The sequence below is a fragment of the Scyliorhinus torazame genome, chromosome 7 (genome assembly GCF_047496885.1).
Source record: "Scyliorhinus torazame isolate Kashiwa2021f chromosome 7, sScyTor2.1, whole genome shotgun sequence".
Classification (NCBI taxonomy): Eukaryota; Metazoa; Chordata; class Chondrichthyes; order Carcharhiniformes; family Scyliorhinidae; genus Scyliorhinus; species Scyliorhinus torazame.
The window spans coordinates 33069630-33083480 of record NC_092713.1 but is presented as its reverse complement, the minus strand read 5'-3'; the positions used below and the strand labels follow the sequence as shown (position 1 = coordinate 33083480).

General features: G+C 50.8%; 1 protein-coding gene across 6 annotated transcripts in view; it reads right to left on the bottom strand.

Moving 5' to 3' along the window:
• Window positions 1-362: 362 nt before the first annotated feature.
• The window catches only part of ccdc18 (coiled-coil domain containing 18), a 239684-nt gene continuing 226195 nt past the window's right edge, over window positions 363-13851 (bottom strand). For all 6 annotated transcript variants that reach the window (XM_072510511.1, XM_072510508.1, XM_072510507.1 and 3 more), the window contains one exon: window positions 363-899. Coding sequence is in view for 1 of the 6 variants with exons in the window: in XM_072510507.1 (XP_072366608.1) it covers window position 899 (1 nt within the window). In the remaining 5 variants the exon portion in view is untranslated. The remainder of the gene's footprint in view (window positions 900-13851) is intronic.

The following is a 13851-nucleotide window of genomic DNA, read 5'->3' as shown; positions in this document are numbered from 1 at the left end:
TTGCAACAGTTTACACAGCTACCACATTCCAGAACGTTTACACCCTCAAAACAAGAGCTTGCAATCAGGTACCTGACCCAGACAGACCTTTATGGGGTTACACCATGCACTGCACACAGTGCCTGTTATCAGGCTCCTAGTCACAAATTAAAATCAGTGAAATTCACAGAAATTGAACTTTCAATGCTCACCACTCATCCGTGAGCAGTGAACGTCGAGACAACATTGCAGATGTGGGCAACTTACAGCTATTTGAACTACTTCCCTAAATGTAGTTGTAACTCATTCATGGAGAACACGGCCGTCCAGAATAGACTCTAGTAAATATATATATTTTTTAAAGATGAAAATAAACATAGTAATACAGAAAGGAGCATTTATTTTACATAGAAAAAATAAATATTTCAATGAAATACATTTGTTTTATTTCTCTGAACACAAAATGTTTCTTAACAAACAAATGAATTTTTCAACACCCACTTGTAAAATAAATTACCAGCATTGACAATATGAAATTAGGCAACCTTTATTTTCAAAGCTTCTTGTGGAATGAAGGCAACGTCACTGCTTTACGTTCACAGCTGCAAACTTCACCTTCATACTACTGGTCAATAAACTTGCCCATCACTGGTTCTGAACTCTATCTTCATATTTTAGTTGATGTTATTCACGTGACTGCTCTTGTTCAGAAAGTTCAGCCACATTTACAAAAAACTGAAGATAAGCCAAAAGAACAGCTACATGGAGAGTCCGCAAAATAAATTAGTTAAGCATTCTTGAACCTTTGAAGTTTCCAAACTGCTTTGGATTTCATAAAAATTCTTACACTGGATATTTAAATGAATAAAGAGAAACTAGTATCCAGTGCATAGTTTTCTCCAGTAGAATTCAATGCATATCTTCAGTCCATTTGTAATTTGAGAAGGAGGGGATTTGGGAGAAGAGAGAAAAATATGTATAGGTTAGTTCACATTTGATAATAAGTACATCTTGGAACAAACATTGAGGAATCTTTCAGAGGAGTGAACAAATCAAATGTACAAATAATGTTAATCTGATCTGCTGCTTTATTAAAACAAGTGTATAAAAGCATTGTATTTTATGTGTTTAATTTAGTATGAGGTGGTTCCAACCACAAAGTAATTTTCTACCCACCCCTAGTCTTTATTTCACCACTTATTGCACCTTCCATCTGTGAAGTGACACCACAGGATCAAATCAAAGTGGTTTATAGTAATTAAAACTAAATTAGGTGCTCGGAGATAAATAAGGCCTTCAACATACCACAAAATCCCAAAGTGCAATGCAGAAGGAAACAGACGCAACATGAATTTCAGATGAGGAATTAGGGAACATGAATCAAGCGGTGGTTAAAGAGGTAAGTGTGAAGAATCTAGGATCAGGTATAGGCCCTTCAGCACTCTGAGCCTGCGAGGCTGTTTAATAGAACATAGAACATTACAGCGCAGTACAGGCCCTTCGGCCCTCGATGTTGCGCCGACCTGTGAAACCACTCTAAAGCCCATCTACGCTATTCCCTGATTGTCCATATGTCTATCCAATGACCATTTGAATGTCCTTGGTGTTGGCGAGTCCACTACTGTTGCAGGCAGGGCATTCCACACCCTTACTACTCTCTGAATAAAGAACCTACCTCTGACATCTGTCTTATATCTATCTCCCCTCAATTTAAAGCTATGTCCCCTCGTGCTAGACATCACCATCCGAGGAAAAAGGCTCTCACTGTCCACCCTATCCAATCCTCTGATCATCTTGTATGCCTCAATTAAGTCACCTCTTAACCTTCTTCTCTCTAACGAAAACAGCCTCAAGTCCCTTAGCCTTTCCTCATAAGATCTTCCCTCCATACCAGGCAACATTCTGGTAAATCTCCTCTGCACCCTTTCCAATGCTTCCACATCCTTCCTATAATGCGGCGACCAGAATTGCACACAATACTCCAAATGCGGCCGCACCAGAGTTTTGTACAGCTGCAACATGACCTCATGGCTCTGAAACTCAATCCCTCTACCAATAAAAGCTAACACACCGTACGCCTTAGAACATTACAGCGCAGCACAGGCCCTTCGGCCCTCGATGTTCGCCCGACCTGTGAAACCACTCTAAAGCCCATCTACACTATTCCCTTATCGTCCATATGTCTACCAATTACCATTAGAATGCCCTTAGTGTTGGCGAGTCCACTACTGTTGCAGGCAGGGCATTCCACCCCCTTACTCTCCGAGTAAAGAACCTACCTCTGACGTCTGTCCTATATCAATCTCCCCTCAATTTAAAGCTATGTCCCCTCGTGCTAGACATCACCATCGGAGGAAAAAGGCAACTTTCAGGGATCTATGTACATGGACACCGAGATCTCTCTGCTCATCCACACTGCCAAGAATCTTACCATTAGCGCAGTACTCTGTCTTCCTGTTATTCCATCCAAAATGAATCACCTCACACTTTTCTGCATTAAACTCCATTTGCCACCTCTCAGCCCAGCGCTGCAGCTTCTCTATGTCCCTCTGTAACTTGTAACATCCTTCCGCACTGTCCACAACTCCACCGACTTTCGTGTCATCTGCAAATTTACTCACCCATCCTTCTATGCCCTCCTCCAGGTCATTTATAAAAATGACAAACAGCAGTGGCCCCAAAACAGATCCTTGTGGTACACCACTAGTAACTGGACTCCAGTCTGAACACTTCCCATCAACCACCGCCCTTTGTCTTCTTCCAGCTAGTCAATTTCTGATCCAAACTGCTAAATCACCCGGAATCCCATGCCTCCGTATTTTCTGCAGTAGCCTACCATGGGGAACCTTATCAAACGCTTTACTGAAATCCATATACACCATATCAACTGCTTTACCCTCATCCACCTGTTTGGTCACATTCTCAAAGAACTCAATAAGGTTTGTGAGGCACGACCTACCCTTCACGAAACCGTGCTGACTATGTCTAATCAAATTATTCCTTTCCAGATGATTATACACCCTATCTCTTATAAACCTTTCCAAGATTTTGCCCACAGCAGAAGTAAGGCTCACTGTCTATAGTTACCGGGGTTGTCTCTACTCCCCTTCTTGAACAAGGGGACAACATTTGCTATCCTCCAGTCTTCTGGCACTATTCCTGTTGACAAAGATGACTTAAAGATCAAAGCCAAAGGCTCAGCAATCTCCTCCCTAGCTTCCCAGAGAATCCTAGAATAAATCCCATCCGGCCCAGGGGACTTATTTACTTTCACCCTTTCTAGAATTGTTAACACCTCCTCCTTATGAACCTCAAGCCCTTCTGGTCTAGTAGCCTGAATCTCAGTATTCTCCTCGACAACATTGTCTTTTTCCTGTGTGAATACTGACGAAAAATATTCATTTAGCACCTCTCCTATCTCCTCGGACTCCAAGCACAACGTCCCACTACTGTCCTTGACTGGCCCTACTCTTACCCTAGTCATTCTTTTATTCCTGACATATCTACAGAAAGCTTTAGGGTTATCCTTGATCCTATCTGCCAAAGACTTCTCATGTCCCCTCCTGGCTCTTCTTAGCTCTCTCTTTAGGTCCTTCCTAGCTAACTTGTAACTCTCGAGCGCCCTTACTGAACCTTCATGTCTCATCTTTACATAAGCCTCCTTCTTCCTCTTGACAAGTGTTTCGACTGCCTTAGTAAACCACGGTTCCCTCACTCGGCCACTTCCTCCCTGCCTGACAGGTACATACTTATCAAGGACACGCAGTCACTGTTCCTTGAACAAGCTCCACATTTCCATTGTGCCCATCCCCTGCAGTTTTCCTCTCCATCTGATGCGACCTAAGTCTTGCCTCATCGCATCATAATTGCCTTTCCCCCAGACATAACTCTTGCCCTGCGGTATATACCTATCCCTTTCCATCACTAAAGTAAACGTAATCGAATTGTGGTCACTATCACCAAAGTGCTCACCTACCTCCAAATCTAACACCTGTCCTGGTTCATTACCCAGTACCAAATCCAATAAGGCCTCGCCTCTCGTTGGCCTATCTACATACTGTACATTTATTTACATCATGGTTGATCAAATAGCTTTAATGAGGCTTTTTAAAGTAGAAAGTGGTGGACAAATTTGAAGGGTTTGTAACATTGGGACTAGTAGAAGCTGAAGCATCATACTATCATGAGGGATGACAGGTTTATGAAAAGCTATTTCTATCATGTTAGACCCTCAAGCCTGTCTTGCCATTCAATGAGATTAAGGGGACTTCCGGGTGCGGCTATGCAGAGCTAGTGGTGTGGGCGCGTGGCTGGCCGAGGAGGGGTTATGGCTAGTCGGTGGGGGAGGGGGGTGGGTAGCCCCCGATCCGGCTGATAACCTGGAATGTAAGGGGACTGAATGGGCCGGTTAAGCGGGCCCGCGTGTTCGCGCACCTGAAGGGGCTCAAGGCGGATGTGGTTATGCTCCAGGAGACACACCTGAAGGTGGCAGACCAGGTAAGACTGAGGAAAGGGTGGGTAGGTCAGGTGTTTCACTCGGGGCTAGATGCCAAAAATCGGGGGGTTGCAATCTTGGTGGGAAAGAAGGTGTCATTCGAGGCGTCGAGCATTGTGGCAGTTAATGGCGGTAGGTACATAATGGTAAGTGGTAAGTTGCAGGAAGAGAGGGTGGTACTGGTCAATGTGTATGCTCCGAACTGGGACGATGCGGGTTTTATGCGTCGTATGTTGGGTCGGATCCCAGACTTGGAAGTGGGGGGCCTGATAATGGGGGGAGACATTAACACGGTGTTGGATCCGGCACTGGATCGCTCCAGGTCTAGGACGGGTAGGAAGCCGCCGGCGGCTAGAGTGCTGAGGGGGTTTATGGACCAGATGGGAGGGGTGGACCCTTGGAGATTTGCAAGGCCCGGGGCTAGGGAATTTTCATTCTTCTCACATGTCCATAAGGCTTATTCTCGAATCGACTTTTTCATTTTGAGTAGGGCGCTGATAGCGAGAGTAGAGGATACCGAGTATTTGGCAATAGCCATTTCGGACCACGCCCCGCATTGGGTGGACTTGGAGATGGGGGAGGAGAGGGACCAGCGCCCGCTGTGGCGCTTGGAGGTGGGGCTGTTGGCGGACGAGGAGGTGAGCGAGCGGGTCCGAGGAAGTATAGAGAGGTACTTGGAGACCAACGACAACGGGGAGGTCCGAGTGGGGATGGTATGGGAGGCACTGAAGGCGGTGGTGAGGGGAGAGCTGATCTCCATTAGGGCCCACAAGGAGCGGGGGGAGAGGGAGAGGCTGGTGGGGGAGATGGTGAGGGTAGATAGGAGGTATGCGGAAGAGCCTGAGGAAGGATTGTTGAGGAAGAGGCGCAGCCTCCAGGTCAAATTCGACCTGGTGACCACCAGGAAGGCGGAGGTGCAGTGGAGGAAGGCCCAGGGGGCGGTCTACGAGTATGGGGAAAAGGGAAACCGGATGCTGGCGCATCAGCTTCGGAAGCGGGACGCAGCTCGGGAGATTGGGGGAGTTAAGGACAGGGGAGGGAGCGTGGTGCGGAGTGGGGTTGGCATCAATGGGGTCTTCAGGGACTTCTACGAGGAATTGTACCGATCCGAGCCCCCACGGGAGGAGGGAGGGATGGGCCATTTCCTGGACCAATTGAGGTTTCCAAAGGTGGAAGAGGGACTGGTGGCGGGGCTGGGGGCCCCGATTGGGCTGGAGGAGCTGATCAAAGGAATAGGAAGCATGCAGGCGGGGAAGGCACCGGGGCCGGACGGTTTCCCGGTCGAGTTCTATAAAAAATATATGGACCTGTTGGGCCCGCTGTTAGTTAGGACCTTCAATGAGGCAAGGGAGGAGGGGGCTTTACCCCCGACGATGTGCCGGGCACTGATCTCCTTGATCCTGAAGCGGGACAAGGATCCCCTGAAATGTGGGTCTTAGAGACCGATTTCCTTGCTAAATGTAGATGCCAAGGTGCTGGCGAAGGTCTTAGCCACGAGGATTGAGGATTGTGTGCCGCAGATCATCCATGAAGACCAGACGGGGTTTGTGAAGGGGAGACAGTTGAACGCGAATGTGCTGAGGCTTTTGAACGTTATCATGATGCCGGCGAGGGAGGGGGAGGCGGAGATAGTGGTGGCGATGGACGCTGAGAAAGCCTTCGATAGGGTAGAATGGGGGTACCTGTGGGAGGTGCTGAAGAGGTTCGGGTTTGGGGAGGGGTTTGTCAGGTGGGTTAGGCTGTTGTATGAAATCCCGATGGCGAGTGTGGCCACAAATAGGAGGAGGTCCAAGTATTTTCGGTTGCACCGAGGGACGAGACGGGGGTGTCCCCTGTCCCCCCTGCTCTTCGCACTGGCGATTGAACCCCTGGCTATGGCACTGAGAGAGTCGAGGAACTGGAGGGGGTTGGTGCGGGGTGGGGAGGAGCATAGGGTGTCGCTTTATGCGGACGACCTGCTGCTGTATGTGGCGGACCCGGTGGGAGGAATGCCAGAGGTAATGAGGATCCTTAGGGAATTCGGGGACTTTTCGGGGTACAAACTCAATATGGGGAAGAGCGAGCAGTTCGTAGTTCAGCCAGGGGACCAGGAGAGGGGGATTGGCGAGCTCCCACTAAAAAGGGAGGAGGAGCTTCAGATATTTGGGGGTCCAGGTGGCCAGGAGCTGGGGGGCCCTGCATAGGCTTAACTTTACAAGGCTGGTGGAGCAAATGGAGGAGGAGTTCAAGAGGTGGGACGCGTTGCCGCTGTCCCTGGTGGGTAGGGTGCAGTCAATCAAAATGACGGTGCTCCCAAGGTTTTTGTTCCTGTTCCAGTGCCTGCCCGTGTTTATCCCGAAGGCTTTTTTCAGGCGTGTTAACAGGAGTATAATGGAGTTTGTGTGGGCGCGAGGGACTCTGAGGGGGAGAAGGGTGTTCCTGGAGCGGAGTAGAGATAGGCGGGGGCTGGCGCTGCCCAACCTCTGTGGGTACTACTGGGCCGCCAATGCGACAATGGTGCGCAAGTGGGTGATGGAGGGGGCTGCATGGAAGAGGCTGGAGACGGCATCCTGTGTGGGTACGAGTCTGGGGGCGCTGGCAACGCCGCTCCCTCCAAGGAGGTATACCACGAGCCCGGTGGTAGTGGCAGCCCTCAAAATTTGGGGGCAGTGGAGGCGGCATAGGGGGGAAGTTAGGGCCTCGGCGTGGACCCCATTACGGGGGAACCACCGGTTCGCCCCAGGAAGAACAGGTGGAGGGTTTTCGGGCTGGCACAGGGCAGGGATACTAAAGTTGGGGGACCTGTTTGTGGACGGGAAGTTCGCGAGCTTGGGTGAGCTGGAGGAGAAGTACGGGCTCCCCCCGGGGAACACCTTCGGGTATTTACAGGTAAGGACGTTTGCCAGATGGCAGGTGGTGGAATTCCCGCGGCTACTGCCACACACAGTACAGGACAGGGTGCTCTCGGGGGGGGGGGGGGGGTGGGTGGGAGTGGGGAAGATCTCGGAAACTTACCAGGTGATGCAGGAGGAGGAGGAGGCCTCGGTGGTGGAGTTGAAAGGTAAGTGGGAGGAGGAGTTGGGAGAGGCGATCGAAGAGGGGACGTGGGCAGGTGCCCTAGGGAGGGTGAACTCTTCCTCTTCATGCGCGAGGCTCAGCCTCATACAGTTTAAGGTGCTGCACAGGGCACACATGACCGGGACAAGGATGAGCAGGTTCTTTGGGGGTGAGGACAGGTGTGTTAGGTGCTCAGGGAGCCCAGCAAACCACACCCATATGTTCTGGGCATGCCCAGCGCTGGAGGAATTTTGGAAGGACGTAGCGAGGACGGTGTCGAGGGTGGTAGGATCCAGGGTCAAACCGGGCTGGGGGCTCGCAATATTTGGGGTGGCAGAGGAGCCGGGAGTGCAGGAGGCGAAAGAGGCCGGAATTCTGGCCTTTGCGTCCCTGGTAGCCCGGCGAAGGATTCTCCTTCAGTGGAAAGATGCGAGGCCCCCAAGCGTGGAATCCTGGATCAGCGATATGGCAGGGTTCATTAAATTGGAGAGGGTGAAATTCGCCTTGAGAGGATCGGTACAAGGGTTCTTTAGGCGGTGGCAACCGTTCTTAGACTTTCTGGCAGAACGATAGACATTGGTCAATGGCAGCAGCAGCTCGGGGGGGTGGGGGGTTTACTTTATTTTTGTTTATGTTATTTACACTGGAAGGGTCTGAGGGGGTGTATACACCTGTTGTCTTAAGTCGGGGTGTTAATGTTAATTTATTATTTAGGTACGGGGGGGGAGGGGTTTGGGGGGTTGCTTTTTTAGATTGTGTTTTGTACTTAACCCTGTTGGGTTCTTTTTTCTTTCTCATTTTGTTATTGATATTTTATGAAAACCTTTAATAAAAATATTTAAAAATAAAACAATGAGATGAAGGCTGATCTGTGACCTAGCTCCATATACTCACCTATGCCCCATACCATTCATTAGTTTTTAACAGGGCTCTAATTAACAACTGACCCAGGATCAATTGCCTTTTGTGAAGCAGCATTCCAAACATCTCCTCCACACTAAATATTGTAGTGTTTTCTAACTTCACATTTTGAAAGGTCTGGCTCTCACCTAAGAATATATAATAATGAAGGAATGCATGGAGGCCTGGACTACCTGTGCACCTAGTCCAATTATTTCCCACTCCCCTAATCTCATTTGCCTAAAGACTACATGTGACCTTGACTCGGCACCGTTAAATCAACTAGTACTAAATAAATGTTAAATTATGGAAAGCAAAAACAATGAAAGCTAATAACAAAAATGCATCTGTTGATTGAGCAATACGCTTTTTGTTTTTAAAGTGGCTCACAGGCTGGGCTGAGCATTTGGAATCTTGCCTAAGCGCGTTACTTTGAAGTCTCACGAAGAAAGTGAGACAATGCCCTTCTCATTAAACGTCATTTGCCTGTAAAGTTTTCAGCCAGTGATGACAAACTACAATTTCAATAAAAGTGATCACCTTTTGGTTTAACAATTTTCTTCTTAGCTGAAGATGATGATTCCTGGTTGTTTAACCCACATGAAGTAAATTAAGCTTTTATGCCACTGTTATTTGCGAGTTGTGTGCCCTGATCCTCAAATACCTTTCACTCTCTGGCAGGATGGAAGACAGTTCCGAAAGTTTTCTTGTTTGTGTAGTTCTCATGCTTAAAATCATATCAAAATGATTGTGCATAGGTGCTGGAAACTAAGGAACTAGCAGTATAAGCAAAGATGAATGATCTTGGATCATTGTTCTATTTCATCTAATTTATCAGCGTGATACTCATTATTGTAAAGTCTGTTAGATGTTAAAGGGCAGTCTCAACAGCTGGGGTTTAATTCTGGAGACTAAGTGCAGTAGCGGACGGGGTTTACAGCACATTTCCCACTGTATGGCAGGGTGTGTTCTCATGCCCGATTGCATACTTTGAACCTCATTAATTATGCATTGGTGAGCTGCTTGGGTGGCAGGGTGGGCACTGATTTGTCGACGCCGCCATCGCTTCATGGAGTCAAAGGTCTTGTTGCCAGCCTCCCCAGTAACCCTGGAGCCCATCGTTATTACTGTGGACATTCCAGCTCTTCCCTGGAAGAGTGAGGGTCCGGGAAGGGAGGAGTCTGAAAGGGAGTGTGGGAAGACCTGAAAAGAGGAGGCACTCAGCAATCCCACAGCGGGATATCCTTACTTGGGGGGGGGGGGATACTGTCCATGTGTGGGGGGTGACATTCATCCCCCACCATCTGGCCTGCGAAATCCTACCAACTGTCCTGGCTTGACACAATTCACACCTCTTTAACCTGGGGTTACCCCATCTCTGGATCTGTAAAGATTTAATCACCTGCTAATGCTCGCATTCCAAGCATTGTCTGGCATCTTTGAATCTGTCTATATATATGTTTCTGGAACATACCTCTTCATTCACCTGAGGAAGGAGCAGCGCTCCGAAAGCTAGTGACATCGAAATAAACCTGTTGGGCTTTAACCTGGTGTTGTAAGACTTCTTACTGTGCTCACCCCAGTCCAACGCCAGCATCTCCACATCATGGCTTTCATAACATTTGCAATAAGGGGCAATTTAGCGTGGCCAATCCACACATCTTTGGGTTGTGGGGGTGAGACCCACGCAGACACGGGGAGAATGTGCAAACTCCACATGGACAGTAACCCGGGGCCGGGATTGAACCCGTGTCCTCGGTGGCATGATGCAGCAGTGCTAACCACTGTGCCACCGTGCAGCCCAAGTCGGACTTGCTTAAATAGGATTTAAATCTACTAAGGCCTACTCACCCGGAACCTCTTGACCTCCCAGCATCTAATGGCCTTCCGAGGGAGCCCCAGCTGGGTGCCGTTGCATCTTGTCCAAATCTGGGGAGGTTTCTCGAGCCGTCGGAGACCCCGGGGTGGCCAGGGATAGTGCAGGTGGCCCTCTGGCCCTTGCCCTGGAACGCAGGCACTTTAGCATTGCCATGCGGGCACCATGACACTGCCACTCTAGTTCTGCCAAGGTGCCCATGGCACACCACAAAACCAGCAGAAGCACTCCCAGGGTGTCAGCGCCAGGTTTCCCAGGTGCCAGGGTGGCACTGCCAAGCATTAGGGCCTGAGGGGGGCCATGTCCTTGAAAAGAGGGTGGAGGAGGAGGGTGGGGGGCGCAGGGCAGGTATGAAGGGTCCTATGGAAAATTGGGGTGGTTGAAGGGTGAGGGTCCGGGAAGGGAGGAGTCTGAAAGGGAGTGTGGGAAGACCTGAAAAGAGGCTCTCAGCGATCCCACAGCGGGATATCCTTACTTGGGGGGGGGGGGGGGGGGGGGGGGTACTGTCCATTTGTGGGGGGTGACATTGCCCATGGCTGGGGGCTGTGGGGGACTCGCTAGCTTACTTAGTGATGAAAATAAATCTAAGGGCGTGATTTAACCTTATTGGAACAGAATCCCAGAGCAAGTGTGTTTAGCTGTGGGTTTCCCGCCGCTCGAAGTGCGTGGCCAAGGCCGCACTTAGTCCTGCTTCGCGCACTGAGGAGTCCCGCTCACCAAAGCTCCTCAGTACAGGAGAGAAATGGCATCCTGATCTCGAGCCCCTGACGCGACCCCTGAAGGCCCCAAGCCCTGACTCACTGTAAGGGGTTCCCCGGGCCGCCCCCTCACCTGCGCAGGGCACCCCCGTGAAAATGCCAGCCTGGCAATGCCAGGGTGCCACCCTTTCCAGAAGGCCTCCAATCCCTTGGGAGATCCCCCACAAGTGCCGTTCCGTTGTGTTCCCGTTTGTGGAAACAAGCACTGAATGGCACTCACCCGAGGTCTCCAAGGTGAAGGGGATAGATCCCAATGCCTTGGTTACCTCAGGGTACTGCATGTTAGAGTGAGACTAGCTGTCTCGCTCTATTATGCAGATTTGCCAAAACCTGATCCCACCCACAACGGACAGGCTTCACATTGCGACATCTCGTGTGATCATGTCAGATCTCATGAGGCGTGGCGAGCCAGATAGATCCCGGGAGTGGGGTGTCTCGTCATTTACCAGTCACATTGCACTGCGGCGCGCTGCTTTTCGAGCGCAGCATGCCCGATGGATCGCACCCTAAGTATGGGCTAAACTGGTGAGACATTCCCCGGGGCCAGAAAAGTGACCAAGAGTGGTTAGATAGTGATGGAGAACTCGCCAACAGAGCCGGTGGGAAACTACCCCCAAAACCCGCCACAAATGACACGCTGGGCGCGGATTAACATCTGTGTTGCGCCGGGCGCGAATCCGAGCGAGCCAGTTAGATCGCAGGCACAGTAGCACAGTGGTTAGCACTGTTGCTTCACAGCACCAGAGTCCCAGGTTTGATTCCTGGCTTGGGTCACTGTCTGTGCAGAGTCTGCATGTTCGCCCGTGTCTGCGTGGGTTTCCTCCGGGTGCTCCGGTTTCCTCCCACAGTCCAAAGACGTGCAGAATAGGTGGATTGGCCATGCTAAATTGCCCTTAATGTCCAAAAAAGGTTATGATGTGGAGATGCCGGCGTTGGACTGGGGTGAGCACAGTAAGAAGTTTTACAACACCAGGTCAAAGTCCGACAGGTTTGTTTCAAACACTAGCTTTCAGAGCACTGCTCCTTCCTCAGGTGAAAGGTTAGTTGAGGTTACTGGATTATGGGGATGGGGTTGAGGTGTGGACTTAGGTAAGGTGCCCTTTCCAAGGGTCAGTGCAGACTCAATGGGCCGAATGGCCTCCTTCTGCACTGTAAATTCTCTGAAATCTATCGGAAATTGGGAACTGCACCAAGTGCTAATCGATTTCTGATCTAACAAGCCCACTCCCGCTGGCGAGATCCTGAACCCGCCGCAGCGTGGCGAGAAACCAATAATCACCAGTTCAGGCCAATCTCCATCCCATTGCCAGGAAGGACCCCCTATATAACAGCCTCCCATCAACTATCTGCTCCCCAGCAAGCGGTCTCCTGGGCATCGGTTTGTACTGGTCCTCACAAACGTGGACCAGGTGACCCGGACCATCGGAGGCACCTGGGTGGTCAGGCATACAGCAGGTTGGCCCCCTGGCCCTCACCCTGGAATGTGAGCACCTTGGCACTGCCACACAGGGTCTACCAAGGTGCCTGGATGGCACCGCAAAGCTGGTAGGAGCACCCCTAGGCTGGCAATGCCATCAGAGCCATCCTGAAACGGGTTGTGCTCATGAAGGGAGGATTTGCGGGGGGGTGGCTGCAGTGTTGGTGTAAAGCGGCCTCTGAAAGGTTGGGGCAGGATGAAAAGTGGGGGTCCTGGATTGGGGCCCCGAAAGGGGACGTGGGAAGGTCTACAAAGGGGAGGGCCCTCAGAGTCCCCACAGCAGGGTGCCATCACTTGGGGATTGGTTCAGACCAGAGGGTACCTAGGGGAATGGCCTGGGGAGGCACCCTACGACCCATGCCTCAAGGTTCACAGTGGGCAGTCAGTGGCGTGCGCAGCCAGACGGCTACCTTGCAGGCTGTGGCAATGGTGGTCCACGCCCGTCCGCTCCGACCCAAAGGTCCACCTCCTGGTCGCCCCCGGCTACTCCCCTCAGCCCTGGTAGAAGTCACCCGGCCAGTGGCACAACCATCAGCACACTATAGCGCTGTTGGACACTTATTTTACCCTCTCTCTCAGAATCAGCAGCAGCCATGGCACCTGTTCCCCAATTTTAAATACCACAAGTGAACCTCGCCGCCGGTAATTTCTTCTGGAGGAGGCAGAGCATCGCAGGGGCCCGGAAATTGCTGGGTTGGGCCTCCCAATGCTATGCCAATGGTGTTCATAACAATTTGCATGCCCACGCCGGTGTGTGGCGTGGAATTCAAGTCCTGTCGAGGCACCGGAGCAAGGCATTCCGATGGACACCTGGTACCGGCCTCGATTTTCGGCTAGCACGCAATTCTCCGCCCGATCGAGTATCCCGATTCCGGCGTCGCTGGATGGAAAATCCAGCCCCAAGTGTGGTTAGATAGTGGTGGGAAACTCACTAACAGAGCCGGCAGAAAACTCCCAGCAAATCCTACTACAAATGACACTTTGAAACCTTTTTGTTAGATCGTGCCCTTTGTGTTACTTTGTGCAAGCCTTAGCCACCACTACTCCATCCCTCCAGTCATGTGTGTACGGGACATACCGCTTGTGCTGCACTAACCCCCTTCTCAAACTATTCCCTACTCTAGAGTCTGTGCGCATCCCCCTCTCACTCATGCCATACGAAACCCACCGCCATGTCATGTCTGTGTCCACTCCTTCCATGTCAAGACCCAGTTGCCACCTCCAGTTATCCCTTTGCCTGCCATCTCTTCCTCCCACTCCTCCCCTGTTCCCTTCACCATCATGTATTGGTCAACACCACGCGTCACAAACGCATGTGCACATGCACACA